Genomic DNA, 24,400 nt, shown 5'->3' with positions numbered 1-24,400 from the left:
GGCCTCGCTGCCCGTCCGCCCACGCCACACACGAGTCACGACAGCAACGTCCGTGGTGAAATACATACATGGCTTTTATATTTATATCACCATCAAACCAAGCCATGCAAGAGGCGTGACATGCGGTCTCGCTGCCCGTCCGCCCACGCCACACACGAGTCACGACAGCAACGTCCGTTCCACGCCGCTGCCGCACCATGCGCGAGCGCGTGAGAGTCGACACACGCTGTTTGGAACGTAGAAATTTTACAGGAATTATGCAAAAATTTTATAGGAATCGGTTCGATTTCACATGAATCAGTTCAAAGGGCCCCTGCTCCACGCTACGGCGACCCCCGCGCTAGTGGTTTGGTTGCCACTGGCGCACGCGGGTCGGGCTCGTGCGCGAACAGGGAGGGGAGGGGAGTGCCGGTGCAGTGAGGTCGCGATTGGACTCAACCTCCCCCTCCCAGCCCCCATGATCCGCCACTGACCCCACCTCCCCCTCCCGTCCCCTCGCCTTCCCGCCACGCGACCCGCTGCGTCGCCGGAGCGCTGTAGCTGTCACTGTGCGCGCCCCCGCGCGCGGGCGCTCCCGCTCGTTAGTGGGGTTCTCGGAATTCGAGGTTCGCTGACTGATGTGCTTGTGCGGATTGTGGCTGCAGATCGGGGAGGGGGTGCGGTGTCATCTCTCCTGAGCAAGCGGCGCGGCGATGGCCGGGGGGCAGGCGCCCGAGGCGTCGCCCGGGCGGTACCAGCGCCGCCGCGACGAGATCGACGACGACGACTGCGCCGACGTGCTCGGCATCGACGTGCGTGGTCCCGACGCTGACCCGTTCGACATCCCCGCCAAGCGCGCCCCCGTCGAGCGGCTCCGGCGCTGGAGGGTGAGTACCTCACCCCCATTCCCGGCCACTATTTTGAATTTGCTGTGCTGTGCCCTCTGCCTTCTGATACGCCGACTTGAGTGCCTGCTTTGTTGTAGTTGTAGCCGCTTTGTGTAATTCTTGGTAATGTGGTTTAGTTTTGTCCGCATTACTAAATATAAGTGTTGGTCTGATGCGGAATTTTGGCTTTTATTAGAATTATTAATGTATGTGTTGATGTCTGATTTAGCGAAGCATACATTGAGGTATTTAGTTTAGGACATTATTGTTAGTACCACTGAATGTTGTAAACCTTGACTGCTCATTCCAATTCACTTCATCACCCAACCCAAATCTTATTTTGTGATTACCCAAAAGAAAATTTAGTGAGATGAACTAGCACTGGTAAGTCTAAAATTTGGCTTTCTTTGGGTATTGCCGGATGCCACACTGTTGCTTTTGTTTCCTAATGAGATACTTTAAATTCACAGCCCTCATAGCATCCCAATGCCTCCTTAGCCCTTTGGTCCAAGTGCATGTGTTGTGAACTAATAGCAAGGATTATTAAGTCATAATTTGGTGACACCCTTTTTATTTGTATATTGGATTAGTCTATTGGGTGGACTTGATACCTGAAGTAAATACAGCATTGCTTCTGGTTAATACTAAGATAAAGAGTAAAATGCACCACGGTCCTTAACTTTTCCCAAATTCTCATCTAGGTCCATAGACTCAGGCTCTGGGTCCTTAATTTTCTTTTTGATACATAAAGAGTTTATGGATCTAAGTGGGAATCTAGAAAAGTTTAAGGACCCCAGTGCATTTCACTCAGATAAAAATTGAAAGTTTTAGAATGGATACAATCTGGGGCAGAGCAACCATAGGAGATGACACAACAAAACTATCTCACATATCTTTAGATTGAATACAATAAGAAACTGTAGGAGTTGACAGTTTACACAACAAAATCCACCTATGACCATTCACCATCTCTAATACGTCCTCCATTGAAAGAAAAATGCAATTCACCGTACTAGTTTCTAAAACAAATGATTGAATTGCCTTGAAGAGCTGAAATAACTCCAGGGTTGGCTAGTTGATTTCATTTGTTAAAATCTTTTATGCTTTGTGAGCTCTATAGAAGTCCACCCATACAACAGGGCTTGCCAAATTGACATTAACATTCTTTCTGAAGAAATGGAGCTTTCTCTGTGGATGAAGCATATGGTATTTATGGTGTTCATCCATGAAGAAAATTGCTGTAATGTCCTTGGCCTGAATTCTAGTGCTTCAAATCCACCATGTTGCCGCATAGTTCAACCAATGTGAATGTGGTACTGTGGCTGACAAACAGTAAATCACTCTCCATTCCTTTTGTTTGATGTTAATGACTTTCACGCTCTCCAAGATATGACATTGACAGCTACTGTAATGACTACTCCCTCCATCCCAAATTATAAGTCATTCCAAGAATCTTGGAGAGTCAAAGCATCTCAAGTTTTACCAAAATTATAGAAAGAATTACAAAGATTTATGACATTAAGTAGATATACTATAAAAATATAATTAATGAAGAACCTAATGATACTTAAATGGTATCATAAATGTTATTATCTTATCATATAAATTTGGTCAAACTTGAGATGCTTTGACTCTCTAAGATTCTTGGAATGACTTATAATTTGGGATGGAGGGAGTATATGTTAGTGACAGTTGGTAAAATTATAATATTACAAAACTATGTTATAGCGATATCATTTGCTTTGGGCATATGGCCAATTTAGATTGATTGTGAAATAGCTGGACCGCCCAGATTCTAATAACAAAGAACACATTGAAACACCCTTGTTTTTAAGAGAAGAGGGTGTACCTTCTTATTTTTAACAAACAACAATTGAGGGAAACAAAAACCTTAACTAGTTCATGCATGGTTTCCTGTGCTTCAGACATGCTTGTTCTGAAATTTCCAATAATTACTTCAACTATTGCTGCTGCACATGCAGTCTTAACTGTTTTTATCTGTTCACTAATTTTTACACTTTCTTATTGTGTTTTTTTTTCCTTTGGCAGCAAGCTGCACTTGTCCTCAATGCTTCTCGACGATTCAGATACACGCTTGACCTAAAAAAGGAGGAGGAGAAGGAACAAATAAGGAGGAAGATAAGGGCCCATGCCCAAGTCATACGGGTATTCATTTTATCTTATGTTCCTTTAATGCATTTTTATACAATGCTGCACCTTTTTCGTTTGATGGATTTGAGTTCGAATGCAATCAGGCCGCTTTACTATTCAAAGAGGCTGGGGAAAAGCAGAATCATGACACAGAATTACCAGGTAACTGTTTGGGATAATAGATGCCTTTTAGTTTTAGGTTTCACGGAGAGTACAAGTGTCAATATCTTAGTTGTAATTATCGGTGACATTTGTCCCCATGATCAACATCTTTGTCAAGGATTGGTTGCTACTAAGTTGAGGACCTAACGGCATATTTATCTATAGTTGTGCAAAAATGGCAATACTACTTTTGTAATACTTCATTATTGTTCTTTTTATGCAGAAATTCTCCCGCGGGGGTTTGGAATTGGAGAGGAGCAGCTGACAGTGATGACTAGGGATCATAATTATTCTGCTCTGCAAGAATATGGAGGGGCATGTATCATTATCTTTGAAAGTAAATTTGAGTCTCCAACTTATGGACAGCCAATTAAGGCATGCCTGTCTTCTTTGAAAATTAGGTCAAAGGGCTCGCAAATTTACTGAAAACCAACCTAGAGAAGGGAATTCATGGCGATGAGGCAGATTTGTCATGCAGGGCAAATGCTTTTGGGCCTAACAGATATCCTCGCAAGAAAGGAAGGAGCTTTTGGGCAAGCTTCCTTACCCGATTTAACTGTGATTACTCTATTAAAGCTATTGCTTTAACAGTTAACATTTTTTTCTTTTGGTGGGGGCGGTTCTGTTTCTACAGGTTTTTCTTTGGGAGGCCTGCCAGGACGTGACGCTAGTTATCCTTATCATAGCTGCAGTAATTTCTCTAGTACTGGGCATTGCAACTGAGGTCAATTCCTTTAGTCTATCATATGTTTTTCCTGTTCCTTTTATGCTATCGTTTGTCGATCATTTGCTATTGATGCTTATCTGCTTATGATTTGAAGTCTGTTATATAAGCTTTCAGAAACAATGTTTTTGTTGAGCACTTTACCTATACAGTTATGCTTTTAAACATATGTTTTGTTTGTTAGTTCTAACTCCAAGGGTTTCACCAGGGTATCAAAGAAGGCTGGTATGATGGCACTAGTATTGCATTTGCGGTTTTTCTTGTGATAGTCGTTACTGGTATGATGCTTGTTTTTTACCCTCTAATCTCTATATTCATTAATGCTCTAAGCAACATAATACAATAGGATGATGCAAATCATGGGTTCACTTATTCTTGAATTTTCTGAGTAAACGCAGTAATTTTGGGAGGTAGAATCCAGATTCGTTATTATCCTTACTTTCAGTAATATGTTTGTAGTGTGCAGGATTGAATCCTTACTAATATGCTTCCAGGTTGCTGTATAGTTTTTTTAGTGCCTGTTTTTCGCCTTTGCTAAACGATTTTCTATTGAGAATAAAAGTTCCACCCCTAACTATTTTCTTCTCTTATTGTGGTAGCTGTTAGTGACTACAAGCAGTCACTGCAGTTCCAACACCTCAATGAGGAGAAGCAAAACATACAAGTGGAGGTTTGTGAAAGGAAACTACCATACAAGTTTGGGTCAATAGATTGTAGCACTCTAATTTAGTTTCATCATTCTGTGTTGTTCAGGTTATTAGGGGTGGTAGATGGATTCAAGTATCAATATTTGATATTGTAGTTGGTGATATTGTAGCTTTAAAAATCGGTGATCAGGTAAGGAAGCAAATATGTTTTGCTTTGATTTATGGCAAATGTTTGTGTTCCTGACATTATAATCGTATCGAAATGGCATTTTTAGGTCCCAGCTGATGGTGTTGTAATCAGCGGTCATTCTCTTGCCATTGATGAGTCCAGTATGACTGGGGAAAGCAAGATTGTAGGCCACATTTTACAGTTTACACTCTACCTAGAATCAGTTTCCCAATGGTTAGCAGACACACTAAACAATGCTTTCTTCTGTTAGGTTATGAAGGATCAGAAGTCACCCTTTTTAATGGCTGGATGCAAAGTTGCTGATGGTTTTGGTACCATGTTGGTGAGTGATTGTATTTTGCCTCCTTACTCCTTGCTTATTTTTCTATTTTGTTCTGAAAACTACATGTTCTTGAAGGAAAAGAGGCTAGGCTCAATTTGTATTGTTTAAGTGTATGTTTCCCCACTCCCGAGAATGTTTCCAGTGGCTCACTTGTGTTAAGGACTAACACTCTTGACTATTATACCTTAACAACTTACAATTACAAAGGGGTATCCCTTTTTTTTTTGAACGGGAAATACAGCAGGGAAAGCCCCCACTGTAGGATTTTATTAAATAAATCAGGAACCTGTACAAAAGATAGAGAAATAACAACAAACCAACCAGCCGGAGGGCTTAGGTAGCCATGGCGTGAAGGGAACCGCAGGCCAAAATCCAGGGAGGCCTAAGAGAGGAGATCTAAACAGAGGAGAAAAGCTACACGTTTATCATCTCTCATTCTAAAAGCCTGAAGTTTGGCCTCTTCACAGAAGAGGTTTTTCCAAGAAGAGAAAGAAGGCCGGCCTCTGTCAAAGGGGTATCCTATGTCTGTAGTCACCTGGAAATTTGACAATAGACTCGGTCATACATGATTTCTGCATCTCTTGTTCCCCTGATACATCAACAATACCAACTATGTAATATTGTAATCGCTGTGTGCGGACACGCAGAGGCGGGAAGTTCTCTTCCATTTTCAAAAAAAAAAAAAAACTGTAGTCACCAAGTTCCTAGGTCGATTGGGTCGAGGAACTTTTTTTTTTCTTGAACAACGTAGGAGAGCTGCTTGTCATTTTATTAAGAAAGGAAATCTTACAAATGTGAGGGCTAGAACAAACCTTCCCAACACACCCTACTTACACTAATCCATAGCTAAAAAGAAATTTGCGCCACTGCAAAAATAAAAGCCTGATCATGACCTGCTTTGTCAGGATAAGCTCCTGAGGAGCAGAAGCACCGGCCAAACACCACAAATGTCATTCCTCTACCATTTGAGGAACCTGGACATTCGGACGAGTTCAAAAACAGCAGCTATTGAGGAACATGGAACGCTATTTAAGATAGGTTTTGCCAAGGCTAAGACGAAATTGTTCCCTTGTTCCCCGGATGATGAATGTGGCATTGTACCTGTACCACGTTCTTGGTGACACTCACTGGGTATCCCATTTATTTACACCCCCCCCCCCCCCCCCCCCCCCCCCCCTCCCCTGGGTATCCCATTTCCCTTCCTCTAGCATGCCAATTCCTACCTGAACTTGCTGTATGACTCAGCAGCAGCTCCCTTGCTGATTCATCACTTTAGCTCTGCTTCCCCTGCTTGGCCATCTGCATTTAGTCCTCCTTCGGTATTTCTCCTAGCGCCTTTCTTGCACCCTGCAATAACATTTGCCAAATTGCCGATGATTTAATGACCTACTTTTTGCTTACTCATGCAGTCCAACTCTAACTGATTAGGCCCTAATAGACCGCTAGACCTCATTGCTGGTGTGGACAAAATAGCCTTCCATTGGATTCATGGTGCATAATCGCCAATGAAATCCATAGTAGGGTGCTCATGCTTAAAGGTTAAAACACTGGTTTCATTGTTTTAGACGCCCTTCCAGTCCCAGGCCCATTGGAGTCCACAACCAGACAAAGCCTTAGGCTTAACTCTGCCCAAAATACTAGATTTGATAGGTGAGGGTTGCCCCCTGAAAGTGTCGTAGATTGGGTATTATGTGTGGGATAGATCGTATTGAGCCTCTCAGGCAGTATATATAAAGTATAGAGACTTCTGACTCGGGGAGCAAGTTCCCTCGCCTGTATACATATGTCAATATCGGATTACGATCCTAATCCTGACTTATATGTTGTGATCCCCCACCATCAACTTCCGATGTAAAACTAAACCTAGCAAAATACACCCATTCCATATCTGTTGTTCATTGGTGTGTATATGGAGTTTTAATTATTGCTGTAGATTGTACAAAGGATTACACTTTCAGCTAGAGTAATTAATAGTGCGAGTTAGTTCCTGACACCCTTAAGAAATGTCCTTATTAACAGGCTTTGCGATGAGGCATGGATGTTTTGTGTATATGAACGTTTCCAGTTCTTTGCAGGTAACAGCAGTTGGCCTTAACACCGAATGGGGTTTATTAATGGCCAGTATTTCAGAAGACAACAATGAAGAAACTCCTCTGCAGGTTTCACCCTTTTATCTTTCACTGATGATTTGATCAGGAATTGTGCATTGTGCTTTGATACTCTGAAGCCTTGCTTACATTTTGTGGTGTACTTCATGGGTTTATCTTTTCTCTTTAAGGTGCGGTTGAATGGAGTAGCAACATTCATAGGTATCGTAGGGCTTTCTGCTGCTGCTATGGTCCTCGTAGTCCTCTTTGCAAGGTAATAACAATATCTGTAAGTCTTGACGATTAAAATTCGAATAGCTCAGGTAACCCTACAGTTGAAGGGCAGGCTGTCACGCTGATTCACAACGCTATTTTTTTGTCCTTTTAGTATTCTGGAACTGCTAAAGCACTACAAAGCATATTGCAGACACCACTGACAATATAATGTTCCTTATCTATTAAAAATGACCTATGACTCATTATGAACTGATCTATATGTGAGAGTGAGACAAACAGCATCAGACTTATTATTTCCCTTTTCGTGTTCCCCCCATAGTTTTATCCTATAGGGCTCAAAATGACAACATACTGCAGATCTTTTTTTTTCTGCTGTAAATCCGCTGTATATATGTCAAATTAGATTTTTTTTTTCTCTTTGCTTCCAGATATTTTACAGGACATACTACAAATTCAGATGGCTCTGTTCAGTTTGTTAAGAGGCACACGAGTGTGAAATCTGCAATATTTGGTTCAATAAAGATACTAACTGTTGCGGTATGTAGTGGCTGTTTTTAGTACATTGTAGATTTATTTTTTTATTAAATCTTATACTGCTGAATCATCTAGGTAACTATTGTTGTTGTCGCTGTACCTGAGGGCTTACCGCTGGCTGTCACACTAACGTGAGCTGATATATTCTGGCGTTTTCTTTAATATTGCATTTTATTTTAATTTCTCAATGTCCTTTTCCCATTTCATCAGTCTGGCTTATTCCATGCGAAAAATGATGGCCGACAAAGCACTGGTACATATTTCTCCAGATTAGTTTATGATGTATTCTTCCAGTTATCACATGTTGCTAAGCATGTCAATTCAGGTGCGGAGGCTTTCTGCCTGTGAAACAATGGGTTCAGCTACAACTATTTGTAGTGACAAGACTGGTACATTAACATTGAGCCAGGTTAGTTGTTTTTGTTTTGAAATGGGCCTTGTACTTATTCGTGATACTATGTACTCTCTCTGTTTTAAATTATAAGATGTTTTGGCTTTTCTAGATACATGTCTTTTACTATGTATCTAGACAGTGTATGTCTAAATGCATAGCATAAACAATGTATCTAGAAAAGCCAAAACGTCTTATAATTTCGAACGGAGGGAGTAGTAAATTGCCTCTGGTTTTGTGATTATTTGACCCTGGAAATTTTTGTTGTTCAAGATGACTGTTGTGCAATCGATTGTCGGTGAAGTAAAGCTGCAACCTGCTGGTAATGTTGATAAACTGTCACCTACTGTAGTCTCACTTCTACTTGAAGGAATTGCACAGAATACCTCAGGCAGTGTGTTTGAGGCACAGGTAATGTTGTGTTCTCATCACACAACTACAAAGGTGAACTTAGATAGTTCTTTATGAAATAATTTTGTAAGACAGTTGCAGCTACTTTGTATTCAGCTTTTAACTTGGGCTGTTGATTTTGTGGCACTGTCGCACGAACACTGCACACAAACTTTTTTTTTTCAATGGGTGTGTCTGGGGGTGTAGGGGGATGGATTTCTTTGTCCTCATTTAGTTTTTCTCCTGCGTGTTCGAGAAAAAAAAAATCTAAATGAATAGTTCCTAGATCAATGGCCAGTTAATTGGGTTTCTATCTATTTATTTGGGAAAGTTTTAATTTTACAGGCGAGCATGTAGTTTTTTCGTTGGTGTGTCTGGTTGTTTGGTGTATGGGTTACAAACCTTTTTCTTCTTAATATAATGATATGCAGCTCTCCTGCGTGTTTGTAAAAAAAAAAAAACTATTTATTTGGGAAGTAAGAGATATGTGGCTTAGTAAAGTGGAGATAGGCTACGTAGGACTTAGGAGTCAGTTCATGTCTGTAAAAGAGAGATCCTTGTATCCATTTTAAGGAAATGACTGGTGATACAGCAAAAGGCTTTGCCCACCAAATTGGTTTAATCAAAATCTCTAATCAACAAAGATGCCTGGCGACTTGAGGGGACCATCCTTGGTGGGTGTTGGAGCTTAAGTTTTTAAATTTTTCAGTTTGGTTACTGTTGAAACTGATAAAACGGTTATTCTGGATGTATTTTGTGATTTTGTCTTATACGTTTGGCATATCTAAATTCTTAGCTACTTGGTCTCTGTGTATGTCAATATCTTTACTGCTTCTGTTATCATTGATGCTACTTAGAATGGTCTATTCTTCTGATATAAAATATCATATTTGCGTATTTGTATCCCCCTATAATGTCCTAAATTGTGGCTTATCAGGATGGTAGCGTCGAGGTAACTGGTTCACCAACAGAAAAGGCTATCCTATCTTGGGGTCTTGATGTAAGTTTATTAGCTATTAAAAATTACTTCTATTTCTGGTGACATTGTTAAAATTTAATTTCATTTCTGATAACTACATTTTTTCCTTACCCTGCTGGTACCTCATAGCTTCGTATGAAATTTGCGGAGGAGAGATCACGATCTTCTATAATTCATGTCTCTCCCTTCAACTCTGAAAAAAAGCGCGCTGGGGTTGCAGTGGTTGCGGTAATTCCATCTGCATTTTCTTTTTCACTTTGTCTTTATTGTTTGTTTGAGCTCTGTTTTACTATTACATTATTCCTGCTTTTTGGTGTCCTATTTGTTGAAATGATTGATGCCAGCTTTCTTTGTGGATGAATTATTTTGAGACTTTGTTAAATACAAGGCTACATAATACATATAACTTAAAACGATAACATATTCTGAAATTTACTCTTTTTTTCTAGCTCTGTTTCTGTATGTTGATTGAGTTCCAAATATTACTTTAGGATAAATTGTTGCATCTTATATATTGAGATTGCTCGTCTCTTCTCAACCATCCTTTGTCATTTATCCGTGCTTAATAATATGGCACTGTTGAAGTATTCTTGAGACAAATGTACTCATCGTTTTCATATTGAAGATCTAGTACCCAAATGTACTGTTGTTCAAATTTGAAATCTGTTGACCCAAAGCATTCCGGAGGCACTTAATTCCAGTGAAGGGAGCAGTAATCTTGTTCATGTGCCATTTTCAGAGAGATTCGGATGTTCATGTACACTGGAAAGGAGCTGCTGAAATTGTTCTTTCCTTGTGCACAAGTTGGCTCGATGTGGATGGCTCACCACATGAAATGACACCTGATAAGGTAGAAACACTGGTCCCTTCAGGCTTACCCACTTGCCCCCTCCATTCCTAAATAGATTTCATTCTAGGATCCTGTACAAGAAGAACCAAGGCACACATATAGAAGACTATAGCTTCACGCAGAGCCTTCATCATGTTAATAGTTCTTGGGATGGTCTTTAAGCTATTCCTGTTCCAAGTCATAAAAATATGTCGTTTGGGACAAGATTTTAGTCGAACCTTAAACAAACTAATCCCCTGTCAAACATGTCGTAGGACAATATTTAGTTAAACCTTAAAAAACTACAAACATCAATAACCTAGAAATTGTTTAGTTTGAAGACATGCAAGATGCAAATTATATTATGTGTAGAATTTTATTGAAAAATATATGCAAAATCTTATAAATTTGAAGGATTTTAAGAATATATTCTAGTAGAAACTATTGGTCAAATATATGCATCAAAGGCTGCAATCTCAAACGTGATAAGTATTTTTGCGGGACATGTAAGGAAAACATGGTAAAAAAATCATCTTGGGAACGACCCTGGAAAGCTATAACCCTATAATTGCAGATTTGAGAATAGAAGATGTATTTTGACACTTCTCATTTCCACATCGATCTTTCAGGCTAATCAACTCAAGAAACTTATAGAAGATATGGCTGAGCAAAGTCTTCGATGTATTGCTTTTGCTTATCGAAATCTTGATCTTAAGGATGTTCCAAGTGAGGAGCAAAGAATCAACTGGCAATTGCCAGATAATGAATTGACTCTTATTGGAATCATAGGGATGAAGGTATATGCTCATGAACTTGCAAGTGTTGAATTATGTTGCTTGTTCTAGCTCTTGTAGCCCTTGCTTGTTGCTGAGTTTCCCCTGTTTATTTGCAGGATCCTTGTCGCCCTGAAGTAAGAGACGCTGTTGAACTGTGCAAAAAGGCTGGTGTTAAGGTGTGCATTTGTGTTGCGTTCATGCCTAAGCAAACGTTTGAGGATTGTTCGAAATAATACAAGTCATATCTGTCTCATAAATAAGTGTGCTGAGGTTTCTTGCATAGTATTTCATTATTAAATATTATTCATCATATAATACCCATGTTAGAAAACCAGATTTCATAAGGTTTTTTTCATGAATTTGTATTCTTTTACTGGTTAGCTCAGTATGATGTTTGATAATTTTATTTTTCTGTTTTGAGATGCAATTCAAAATGGTAAAGTGAATGAATCTTCTAACATGGGTACTTGGTAAAGTGGATCTCCTACCATGGGTATTTTTCTATTATCTCTAGATACAAAAGCTGTTTATTTGTATTTAGTGGTTGTGAAAGCACATGAATGTTGGCCATGTTAACTTTTCCTAAAATTTTGTCTGCATTACTGGAGTGTGAAGTCATCACGAATCTTGCCTGGCTTCTGTGGTTTCTAAATTCCTTCTAAATAAATAGGTACGAATGGTAACTGGAGATAATCTGAAGACAGCTAAAGCAATAGCACTTGAGTGTGGAATACTCGATGACTCAGAGGCATCTGCACAAGCTATAATAGAGGGAAGAGTTTTCCGTGCTTATGATGATACTGAAAGGGAGAATGTTGCCGACAAGATTTCTGTAAGTCTTAACTCATTTGTGTTTGAAAGTCCCTCCGTTCCAAATTATAGGTCCTTATGGCTTTTCTAGTAGACATAGCGTATATCTAGGTGCATAACAAGAGTTATGTACCTATAAAAGTCAAAACGACCTATAATTTGGGACGGAGCCACGGAGGTAGTACTATGCAACATAATTTAGTTTGGGTTGATTTAGTGTGTGGTGTTTGTGTCATTGCTAAGCTTGGTTCTTGTGATTGCTACTGTTCCTCTAGTATGACTGCTAATTTCCCTTTTCTTAACTTCTGATATCCTATGTTCTGTCATTATGTTACAACTAGAAGAACGCCCCGCGTGTTGCTGCGGGAATAGCTGGTGAAATTATACTACTTATATTTACTAATATGATTGAATAAATGTCATAATACATGTTTGTGGATGATTTTTAGCATTCTGATGTGGACAACTAAATATATGTTAGTAAATAATGTGGTTTGCTAATGTGAATAGCTCGAATGAAGACATAATGGCATGTGTTAGTTGGATGTGTTATTGGATGCTGATGTGGACACTTTGCATGGCGAGATAGTTGAATGTGCTAGTGGGATGTTCTAGTGGATGCTGATGTGGACACTTTGCATGGCAAGATAAATTGCTAGTGGGGTTTATCTTTATAAGAGATATAGATATCTCATGCACTATTGTAATTGCTAGATAAAAATATGAAAATTTGAAACAACTGAATCTGTGTTCCACAAACCTAGATACAAAATGTTCACCTTTTTCAGTTTCATTTAGCTTGCTAGCTGGTTTTGTCGAGGCAGTTTTTGACTCTTTATTTCATCATGTAAATGGACAGGTGTTCTGTGTTTAGTCCTTGGATTACACTTTATATTGTTCATTATGTGCTCTTGCTATTGACTGTTCTACTGGGACTAAGATCTATCAACAATACATTGCAGGTGATGGCACGATCTTCTCCTAACGACAAACTTCTCCTAGTAAAAGCTCTTAAGAAAATAGGCCATGTTGTAGCCGTTACTGGTGATGGAACAAATGATGCTCCTGCATTGCATGAGGTACATTCAATTCGGGAGTTCATATTATAAATGAATACAAGAATTTGCCATGCATGTGATTATATGATGCACTATTTGGTAATGCGGTACTACTAACATATTGAGGTTTCTTTCTTCTTCTTCTCAATCTTATCATTACTCCCATTTATCAGGCAGACATTGGTCTTTCTATGGGCATCCAAGGAACAGAAGTAGCTAAAGAGAGCTCAGACATAATTATTCTGGATGACAATTTTTCTTCTGTTGTGAAGGTTTGGTATATTTTTAGAATCTAACGATCTTGATAATATGCACCTAATACAGCGTTTTCTTATATGTTCTTCATTTGTTTTATATTATAGGTGGTTCGCTGGGGTCGCTCTGTTTATGCAAATATCCAAAAGTTTATTCAGTTCCAGCTTACCGTAAATGTTGCAGCTCTTGTCATCAATATTGTTGCTGCTGTTTCCTCAGGAAATGTTCCTCTAAATGCTGTTCAGGTTTGTATAAACATCTGTAGTATGTTTTTTAAACAAACTGCTATAGCTATACTAAATAAGATATTTAGTGTGGTTATATTGATATTTTAAGTTTTTAACTGCAACCGATTTCTGAATACCAAGAGATAACTTACTCTTGCCGCACCCCGTTTTCTTTTTTTTTCTTTTCTCGAACAGTGCAGGAGAACTGTGCATCATTTCATTAAGGTAGGAAAATGTTACACAGGTCTAAGAGACCCAACTCACACACCCCACCACCTGGACACTAAATTACAGACTCGCCACAATAACAGCAGAAACGACCAAATGCCTCCGAGCTTTAAGCTCGAGCAGGCTGTGACCTGAGAACAGGCTCCTGGAGTTTAGAGGCTCCAGCCGACTAGCCGAGCACCAGAGACCTCCCTCTGAGCTAACAGCCCTAATGACCTCCTGAACGCTTGGCCTCTTGTTGTCAAAGACACAAGAGTTGCGATGCTTCCAGATCTCCCATGCCACCAAAATTATCAAGGAGTTGAGGCCTTTATGCGCTTCTTTGGGGACAGCTGCAATTGATCTCTTCCACCACCCCGAGAAACGAGTCACAGTAGGTTGTGGTGCCAACTGCAGCAGCCCTAACTGTTGCAAAATCAGGGTCCAAACTTGTCGAGCGAAGACACTGCCCATCTTGCAGTTTCCTGAATTATTATAAATGGCTACAATGTTGCATGCTGCAATATGTGGTTGTTAGCATTATACACTTGGTCTTGTCTTGTTGCTCTCCATTTTGTGCTACTAACCTGAACCAAATCCTGCTATTATTTTATTATTCTTTTACTAGGTGAATCAAGTGCTTTATGTGTAAATAGGAATTAGTTGCAGACATGTAATCCAAAGCTAAGCTATTAAAGATATATGCACAAATGTGATGTAGTAACTATTAGGAATAACATCTTTTCTTTTTGAGTAATGTGTTTTTTTCCCCTCGAACACACAGTAGAGTTGTGTATATTGATATTATATAGAGAGAAAGAAAGGGGATAGAAATCCCATACAATGCAACCTCTATGCCTCACCTATGATACAAGAGAAGGTTGCAAGGAACTGGCCTTTCTAGACACTCTAGCATCTCTCCACGACAAAAAAAAAAAAAAAAAAATAGATCCTGAAGTTTTCGAGCACCAGCAAAGCACCATGGACTCACTTCCTCTTTGAAGGAATGCTGTGCCCTTGCTAGGGAAGGAATCACAACGTCAAAACCTCTATTCCTTTGAAGCCACAAGGTCCATGCTCCCAGGATCACCATACTGTTAAAACCTTTTCTTTGGGTATTCACAACTTTTTTGTTTGCTTGTCTCCACCAATCAGTGAAGCTCTTCTCATTCCTTCTAGGTACAGTGCACTCAAGCCCAAGAGGGGCTAGCAAATTATACCGAAATTGCCTAGCAAAAATATAATTAGTGAGGACATGCTGCACTGTCTCCTTGAAGTCTTGGTCATAAATAATACATTGCTCGGGATAGGGAGTTGTCTTTGGGATAACCGGTCTGCAGTCCAGCACTTATCTCTAATCGTCGTCCATAAAAATATCTTGCATCTCGGAGGATCAAAACCGCTGCCAAGGCTCAAAGGTTATTGAACCAAAAAAATAGGCTCTGTAAATGGATTTAGAAGTAAAGACTCCACTCCCCTCATGTCTCCAAAAAATGTAGATCATCTTTGTGTGTTAGATTGAACTCCTCACTAATGCATTATAAAGCCCATGGCTTAAAATAAATGTCAATGTGAAAATAATATTGCCAACTTGCCATGGACCAAACCAAGTTGTTAATGAACAAAGTGTAGTTAAAGTATTAAGCTTTTATTTTAAAGTTGGACACCAACAAATATTAGCTTCCTTTTGTTTCTTATGCAGCTTCTCTGGGTTAATCTCATCATGGACACACTTGGTGCTCTTGCTTTGGCTACTGAACCACCAACGGATCAACTTATGAGGCGGCCACCTGTTGGACGCAGGTTAGAAGTCTTTTCCTTTTGAATCATTATGGGTGTGATTGGTTTCCTCCACTAGGCTTAGCCTGCATTAGGCCTTATGCAGCATAACCCAATCCACCATAAATATATGCAATATATGTTGGTGTTTGGTTGTCCTCTGCACTTGCAAACATAAAGTAAGATTGCTTTCGGTTGGTTACATCATGTTGCGTTGCATGTGGTCACCTCAATGTTCTAGTATAGGTGGGGAGGTGAGAATCTATTTTTGTGGACCTCATCAGCTTGTGCAAGGCGCATGCATTGGCTAATATGACCAGTTCTGTCGTACTAGCTAATGCAGCATTGGGCTTATTATGAATACTATGCAAACCTGCATAAGGGCCTTTGCAGTCAACCAAACATGGATAAGCTGCACTGCACAATCCTGGATGTAAACTAATGCAGGCAACCAAACAAACAGATCTAACACAAAATCTGCATCTGCACTTTATTCTTCTGCAAATATCATCTTTTATTCAGTTAGCAGTTTGTCGTTTATGTTTCAAAAATTTCAATAATCAACCTACAATAACATGGTGACAATATTGCTGCAAAAGCACTCTCCACAATCTGGTTTTCTAGCATACCATTCTTCAAACCCAGTTTGCTATTTTAGCACTCCTTAATTACTTCCTTGTTTTTGCGCCATCATAGCATCATGCACAGAATTGAATACCAATGGATCAGGTTTTGGACGTGGCGCCTCTCACTGTTATTTCCTCCATCTCCATAGTTATTCCCAGTTCCTTATCCACCTCTCTCTGCCTTTAACCTTCCATCTACCTATCCTCTGTTCACCAGTTCACCACACATATCTGTTGGCCCCGAGATCTCCCGCACGGGTGAGCCGACCGCTCACCGGGTTCTCTCACACACACTACGGCTGGAGGTAGAAGAGGGAGGGAGAACAGAGCGCGCACACGCACAGCACAAGCACCAGCGTTGGCCGGAGATCTAATGAGGAGATGGCAAAACTGAACTCTTTCACTTTACTGAGTTGCAGTGGGAAGCTATATATACAACACTACCCATCTGATCCTAGTACACAGACATGCCAGGCTGCCATGCTGCTACAGTAACTAGATGTGACAGCAGGGCTGACTTTGGCGCCTGCCCCTGTTGTGGCTCCAGTGCGGCAGGAGAACCTTTCGGCGCCTGCCATGCCGCGGCTACAGTGCAGCAGCAGGGGAGCCCTTTCGGCGCCTGCCCCTGCCGCGCGTACAGAGGGAGAGTAGCATATTACTTTACAATATCGTAGGGTCCTCCAAACTCATTGCCTCTGGCTTCATACCAAGCTTATGCTGGCTTCATGTGCTGAAAGAGACTGAGGCCCAGGGAGAGTATCAGGGAGGGCATGTTCGTTGAGGCGCATCTTCATTCTTGGGGTCCCCTAGCGGTGAGCTCAATAGCTCATGCAAACCTGTCTACCGCTTGTTGGCATGGGCAGCAATGCGTCCTGTGGCTCCATGGTTTGTGTTAGTCATGTTGAGGCCCAACACCATGTACACATCCACAAGAGAGAGGGTGAGGGAGGGAGGGCTCCGCCATGGCAAATGAGGAGGGGAGGAAGACGACCGGCTTCATGGAGTGCTAGCAAAGATAAAAACTTGGTAGTATGGAGTGCTAGAATACCAACCTGGGTTTGTAGAGGTGGTATGCTAGCAAACCTGTTCATGGATAGTGCATAGTGTTATTGAGGCAATTTTGCCTAATATAATGGTTAGTTGCAAAGCTTTCTTCTCCTAATAAAGGTTGTTAAATACTCCTGCTTCACTCAGTTTGTAAGGCGTCTGCACATGTCAAGATTAGTCCCTACTTTATTTGGTCCTACATTAGGTGAAGTTACCCAGAATGGTGCTGATTGATTCATAAGACAAAGAAAATCATTGACCTGTGAAAGCTTGTACCAACAACAACAACAACAACAAAGCCTTTAAGTCCCAAACAAGTTGGGGTAGGCTAGAGTTGAAACCCAGCAGAAGCAATCAAGGTTCAGGCACGTGAAAGCTTGTACCAAGCTGTAAAAATTATTAATACTCCATATTATTACAATTAATTATTCTCTCTGGTCACAAACATAGACGTCTTGGATAATATTCAGTCAAGTCAATTTTGTGAAACTTCCATAACCTCATAAAATTATTAAAGTTTACACATATATTTCAGTAGAAAATAGTGTTCAGAGATATCGAAGATTCTCTGTCCAAAACGCCAAAGTATTTTAAAGTTTTAACTGGAGGGAGTATTATATGTGATGTGAAAGAAGCTAGTTGCCGAAGTTCAGTTTTGGAGGTCCTGCCAGCTGCCTTACCAAATGCTTCCTTTTTTTCATGAAGTAGAGACTAGACAGTAGAATGTAGTGGCTATTTTATGTTTATTTATGTTAGTTGTGTTTGTACACTGTTACAAATAAAGAGAGACTCAACTGGATGATAATATTGAGGCCCAATAGGGACTATATAGAGTGTATGGGAGACACAAGAGGGAAACCCTAGACTAGAAGATTACACTAATACCCTTGACTATTATATACCTGAACACAAGTCATCTTTGGCTCAAATTTGGGTGACTATTTTTTTCTTATTTACAATGCCACCTAGTTACTCCTAGGTTGGTTGGGTTTTTCTAATGATGTGTTTATTGTTAGTACTTATTTGTCATTTTTATTTTTTATTACCTGTTACTGGTTCATCAGGTTCTGTGTAACCTTTTACTGAGCATCACCATTTAGCTTGACACATATGTTTCTTAAGGTTATGTTGTGCCTGCATTGAAAATGTAATTTCCTGGTGAAGGAATCGCCCAAGAAATAGCATATTCTTTGTATTATTTGCATTTCAGATTAATTTAAAACTAAAGGATTCATTGTATTTTTTTCATAATTTTTTGTTGTATATGCTTAAATGGCTAACATTCTTGTGCATTTGATGCAGAGAACCTCTTGTGACTAATATCATGTGGAGAAATTTGTTTATTCAGGTATTGATGTCCTGCCAGATGTTGCCTAACTTTAAACTGTGACTGGACTACCTTTTGATAAATATTGATGTTTATATGTAACCACAGGCTGTCTTTCAAGTTGTTGTTCTTCTGACTCTCAACTTTAGGGGTCGGGATCTTTTGCATTTGACTCATGACACACTAGATCACTCCAGTAAAGTGAAAAATACACTTATATTCAACACATTTGTCTTGTGTCAGGTAACAAATGTTTGGACAACGGATTTCTCTTTTATTCTTAGATTTTCTTCATTTGAAGCAAGGGATATAATATTATGCCGGAAGATCCACTTGCCCGACACGACATTGGCACCAGGCGGCCGTGGGACGAGGCGCCAAGTGTCGTTGTCCATCAGAGCCTGGAACTCGTCGACCATGGCAGCACGCCAGTTGGTGTCAGCCAGAGCACTGCGATAGTTTGCCGGAAGCGGAGAGGGCGATGATGGCGAAGCCGTCAAGCCCTGGTAGGACACCCGCGGAATGGCCCCAGTCACAGTTCGAGTGACAGGCCGTGTAGGAGCAGGAGGTGGCGACGATGCCAGGACTGTGGGCGCCTGAGGTGCCGCAGGCGCAGCTGGCAGCGGCAGAGGTGTGGGCGCCGGGGCTGCTGGTGCCAAGACCATGGCCGGCACTGCAGGAGGTGCCGAGGCAGATGCCGCAGCCGCCTGGTGTAGTGATGAGGCAGGGGCGGCACTAGCGGTCTGGTAGGCGCCGGGCGGCTGGTGGAGCCCCCAACTGCAGGAGCAGGGACGACGTCCAAGCGGGCTGGTCCTGCAGTGGAGGAAGAGGGCGGCGTCCCGCCTGCAGACGGAGCGCGGTACACTACTGGACCACGTACCAGAATGGCGGGGTCGTCGTCGGGAAGTTCCTGCAAAACAGCGGGTGATGGCCGCGGCTGCGCAACGTCCGAGGACGGAGCGACCGAGGCAAGAGTAGGAGCAGTAGAGAGGCTCGACAATAGGAAGTCAAGCTGTGACGGGTGAGTAGGGTGGGAGGAGAAAGGAAAAACGGACTCGTCAAAGACAACATGCGAGAGATGATGACGCGACGGGTGGATAGGTCAAGGCAGCGGTACCCTTTGTGGGATGAAGGGTAACCGAGGAAGACACATGCTGCAGATCGAGGAGCAAGCTTGTGGCGTGCCGTGGCAGAGAGATTAGGATAGCACAGACAACCGAATACACGCAAGTGAGAGTATTCGGGGGGTTGGGAATAGAGTAGTTGGTAGGGAATGTTATTCTGAACAATAGAACAAGGGCGCCTGTTCAGAAGATAGGTGGCGGTGGCGAGTGCCTCGGCCCAGTATGGGGCGGCCATGGAGGCATGAATCAGCAGGGTGCGAGTGACATTATTAAGGGTGCGGAGGACACGCTCAGCTTTCCCATTTTGAGGAGAGGTGTAGGGACAGGAGAGGCGCAGGTGGATGCCCCGAGAAGTCAAAAAAGATGTGAGTCTTATTGACAAACTCGGTTCCGTTGTCAGCTTGGATGCTGCGAACGGGAAGACTGAACTGTGTAGTGGCATATGCACAGAAGTCTGTGATGTGTTTGGTGACTGCAGATTTGTGAACAAGAGGAGTCGTCCAGCAAAAATGGGAGAAATCATGCAAAATGACAAGGTAGTAGCGGTAACCAGAAATACTAGGTACTGGAGAAGTCCAGACATCACAATGGACTAACTCAAAAGGAGTGGAACTGCGAGAGCTGGAATTAGAGAAAGGTAACCGTACATGTTTCCCTAATTGACATGAATGACAGAGTGTGACTGTCTTTATTACAAGAAATTGATGCTCGCTGTCTAAGTGTAGTGATGGCAGCAGGACCGGGATGACCGAGACGGAGATACCACAAACGGGATGAGATGGCGAGACCGGCGTGGGGTGCTGCAGAGCTGGCGGCTGGAGGAATGGTGTAAAGATCGCCGGTGCTATTGCAGCGAAGAACCTCGCGTCTGGTCGGAAAATCCTTGACAGAGAAACCAAAAGCGTCAAACTCTATGGTGCAGTTATTATCTTTAGTAAACTGACGAACGGAAATCAGATTATGAATTAATGAAGGGACAACAAGGATGTTGTTAAGCTGAAAACTGGAGGTGGGGGTGCTGAGGGTAGAGTTGCCACGACACGTGACTGGAAGGGTGTGTCCATTACCTACAGTAATGGAGGAGTGAGATGGAGGGAGGCGGGAAAGAAGAATACCATCCATAGACGACATGTGACCGGAGGCTCCTGAGTCAACGACCCAGCCACCATTGTGCAGCGCCATCTGGTTCAAGGCAGCGACGAGTCCCGCTTGATCCCAGGTGGGCGCCTGGGTGGGGACGTAGGCAGCGTAGGCCTGCGGGGGTTGGCCTAGAAGACTAGGGGCGCCAGCGCGCCAGCCCCTGCTGCCCTGACTGCCGTCCGGCTGGAAACCTGGAGCGCTGTAGGAGTTGGCGCCAGGACTGAAACAGAACCACGGGCCGGTGGGGTGAGGATTGCCGGATGGGGCCTGGAAGCCGCTGCCGCCGCCCTTCTTTTGCTGCCACCGCTTCTTGCTGGTGTGGCCGCCGTTGCTGCTGCGGCTGCCGCAATTGTTTGCTGCCGCCGCCGGGCAGAACAGGTCCAGCAGGTCCAGCAGGTGGGCGACACCCGCCTGGACAGCCGGAGGAGGACGAAGCATAGCCGGCAAGTAGGGCGGTGGAGTTGGAGACCTTCTCGTTAGCGAGGCGAAGTTCCTTCAGAGCCAGCATATCCCGCGCCTGGTTGAAGGACGGGAAGCCGGTGGCGGAGTTGGCGATGTCGTCGGCTGTGGTGGTGAAGCGGGGGTTGAGGCCGCGGAGGAGGTTCAGGACAAGCTGCGAGTCCTGAACGGGATGACCGACGTCGTGGAGGCCATCGGCGAGGGTCTTCATGCGGCCGCAATACTCGGCGATGGTGGAGTCGCCCTGCGTCATGGAGTGGAAATCATGGCTGAGGAAGATCGCCCGGGACTGCCTGTTGGCGAGGAAGAGGCCCTCAATGGCGAGCCAGAGGTCTCGGGCGGTCTAGTTGTCGTTGGTCATGGCGAGGTCGAGGACGGAGTCATCGACGGAGCCAAAGAACCAGGAGCGGACGCATCAGTCCGCCTGATCCCAAGCAGGATCCTGGGGGCGAGGTGGCATCGTGCCATCGATGTGCGACCGGAGGCCGAACTTGCCGCACAAAGACTTGAAGTAGGACGCCCATCTGGAGTAGGCAGTAGACTTCATCGTCAGCGTCACGGGAATATGGGACTTGACGTTGACAGTGGCATATGGTTGGACGGTAGGGGAGATGAAGCCATCGCTGCCGGGCGTAGCGCCGGCAGGAACACCAGAGAAACTGCCGGTGGTAGTGGGCGGCACAGAGGTGCCACCATTGGCTGCAGGAGGCGGCACATGACCAACAGCAGGGGCTGTGGGGGCGGTGGCCATGGCACAGCAGGCCAGAAGAGGAGGGGAAGGCGCAGGGAGGAAGGGGAAGAGGGCGTAGGGAGAAAGGAGAAGGCTCAGGATCTAATTAGCTGATACCATGTAGAAAGGATATGGGAAAAACACCTCACCCCTAATGAGGGGGGGGGGGGGTGTTGACCTCTATTATATAGCCAATCAGGCTTGATATATATGGAATACAATCAGTGTACATGGAAGGAATGAACAAGCTTCCTAATACACATATATACTTCCTAATAGTTAGTAACCACTAGTATATGCGTAAACCATTCTGGGAATTGACGAACCTCGAATCCTTGATTTCACATTTCCCAATAGGTGTTTAATGAGGTCAATTCTCGTAAACCAGAAGAACTGAACATCTTTGCTGGAGTTTCAAGAAATCACCTTTTCTTGGCAGTAGTGAGCATAACTGTTGTGATGCAGGTATGCAGGGGTTTTAGATAGTTTTAGCAATAAATTTAGGATTTTAAGGACATAACACCTGCTGGCATGCCTTTTTTATGTCAGGTGATAATTATTGAGTTCCTCGGGAAATTTACATCAACAGTGAGACTCAACTGGAAGCTTTGGCTTGTTTCCATAGTTATTGCTTTTCTAAGGTAAGATACTTTTTCCACTTTAATAAAAGGGCGTACCGTGTCAGTGGCAAGCCTTACCCTCGCCTGTGCAATGCGAGGAGACCGCGACTCGAACCCGGGACCTTCCGGTCACCAGGCCCGCCCTTCACTTTTTCCACTTTAATAACCTTAAGTTTTTTTCGTAAGGATAAGCTATGCTTTCTTAAATAATTTGATGGAGAGATCTAATAGCCTCCTGAACTTTTGGGCAACATCCATCCGACAAGGCAACCACCAGATATAAAAATCAGACATCCTATTCCTAAACTTGTACCACCAGTTACATTTTAATTTTGAACCGAGTGTTGCTGGTGGTTTTTGCTTATGTTGGCAGGTGATGTCCCTATTGTGTATTATTATGATGGGAACAATTTGTAGCTATAACCTCGTGTCAGATTCGTTTTAAAAAAAGTTTGTGTCAGGAAGGAGGATTGGGGCCAAACCTCAGCACCCTGGTCTCTTCCCTTCCTCCTCTGGAGTCCACTGCATCCTTCTCTTTCCTCTTTTCACACAACGGCATTGCTGTCCTGATCCACAGCCACAGCCTCCGGTCATCTAACTCGGCATTGGCGGCTTCTGGCATTTTAGTTTCATATAATTTTCTATGATTTAAAACAGATGAGATTTAATTTCTGATAGGTGCCCAAGAGGATTGACTGTAGCTTGCTTGTAATTAACTATTGCCTGGTCATGCAGTTGGCCCTTGGCTTTTGTTGGAAAATTCATTCCAGTTCCGAGGACTCAATTGAAGGATCTCATCTTAAGGTGTTGGCCTAAAAGTAAGGATCTCACCTACTCCTTTTTTGTTAGATATTGGGACTGTATTGCATCTGCATCAGCAGCAGTTTGCTTCTTATGTTGCTTATTTATTGGAACAGCCATTATTTTATACTTAATAAATATGTAACCTTCGGGCCTCTTAATGTGCAGGTGGTGAGAGTGCAGCACAACAGACTCAGGATGACAGAATAGCAGAATCGCGGGTGTGAAGCTGTTCTTGGGCAACTTTTCGAAATTATAAGATGCTGAAATATAGTGTTGGTGCACATAGATGGTGTTGGCTAATTTGGGGTGCTGATTTCTTCTAACCATGCTACCTTGCTCCCTGGCTATGAATTCTATGGCTGTAGTCAGCAATCCGTACATCCTCGCTGACTCGTGATCTAGAATTTGACTCGTGATCTAGAATTTGAAGTCACTGTAAACAAAGTAGGTTTACTGTAGCCTAACGAAGTTCAGGACATCCAGTGGTTCATTGCACAAGTTGTGCAATCGGTCTCAGAATCCTTTGGGAAAGTCGCTATAAACAGTTTTTCTTGTCGGCAGGAGTGGAGTGTAGCTCTTTTTCCCTAATATCATTTTCCTTTTAGATGCAATCTAGAACATTGTCAAACACTCTAACTGGTCACTGTTGGGTGTAAAGTCCTGATTGCAACTGGGATGCGGTCGAAGGATTTGAAATTTGTAATATGAATTGTCTGATTTTGTTAGAGTTGCCTTTGGTTTGCCATAATAGTTGTATTTCAAAAAGTTGACTGGCCATATGTATTGCGATTGTTAAGCCATTTTTATTGGCAGTTTTTGGTACAATTTTTTGCATGATACTATGATTAGCAGTAAGCACAAGGTACGGCCATCCATATTCCCAAGAGGCTATGTTTTCACTT

At 42.6% G+C, this 24,400-nt stretch overlaps 1 protein-coding gene across 7 annotated transcripts; it reads left to right on the top strand.

Moving 5' to 3' along the window:
* Positions 1-427: 427 nt before the first annotated feature.
* On the top strand, positions 428-24,263 carry LOC136475891 (calcium-transporting ATPase 5, plasma membrane-type-like). 7 transcript variants are annotated; one of them, XM_066473544.1, is made up of 34 exons: positions 428-866; positions 2,916-3,032; positions 3,122-3,179; positions 3,403-3,494; positions 3,581-3,712; positions 3,814-3,903; positions 4,112-4,181; positions 4,503-4,573; positions 4,657-4,740; positions 4,826-4,903; positions 4,991-5,062; positions 7,138-7,221; positions 7,341-7,423; positions 7,815-7,923; positions 7,996-8,051; positions 8,131-8,173; positions 8,246-8,329; positions 8,585-8,722; positions 9,639-9,701; positions 9,810-9,908; positions 10,420-10,530; positions 11,139-11,306; positions 11,402-11,461; positions 11,956-12,117; positions 13,058-13,174; positions 13,327-13,425; positions 13,516-13,653; positions 15,545-15,645; positions 18,597-18,642; positions 18,730-18,864; positions 22,432-22,539; positions 22,624-22,715; positions 23,430-23,512; positions 23,664-24,263. In XM_066473544.1, the coding sequence occupies exons 1-34, from the start codon at positions 693-695 to the stop codon at positions 23,720-23,722; spliced, it is 3,276 nt and encodes a 1,091-aa protein (XP_066329641.1). In that variant the 5' UTR covers positions 428-692; the 3' UTR covers positions 23,723-24,263. The 7 variants fall into 7 exon arrangements, with proteins under 7 accessions (XP_066329641.1, XP_066329640.1, XP_066329647.1 ...); XM_066473543.1 differs by having other exon boundaries at positions 8,585-8,755; XM_066473550.1 differs by lacking the exon at positions 18,730-18,864.
* The last annotated feature ends 137 nt before the right edge of the window (positions 24,264-24,400 follow it).

The sequence above is a fragment of the Miscanthus floridulus genome, chromosome 8, assembly GCF_019320115.1.
Source record: "Miscanthus floridulus cultivar M001 chromosome 8, ASM1932011v1, whole genome shotgun sequence".
Lineage (NCBI taxonomy): Eukaryota > Viridiplantae > Streptophyta > Magnoliopsida > Poales > Poaceae > Miscanthus > Miscanthus floridulus.
The sequence above is the reverse complement of the archived record's forward strand: the minus strand, read 5'-3'. Positions and strand labels throughout refer to the sequence as shown.

Bases quoted from the DNA above. Each gene is read 5' to 3' on its own strand.
- LOC136475891 (XM_066473543.1), top strand. From the start codon at position 693: ATGGCCGGGGGGCAGGCGCCCGAGGCGTCGCCCGGGCGGTACCAGCGC. The intron at 10,531-11,138 runs GTAGAAACACTG...TCGATCTTTCAG, and splicing joins ATGAAATGACACCTGATAAG to GCTAATCAACTCAAGAAACT. The intron at 23,513-23,663 runs GTAAGGATCTCA...CTTAATGTGCAG, and splicing joins CTTAAGGTGTTGGCCTAAAA to GTGGTGAGAGTGCAGCACAA.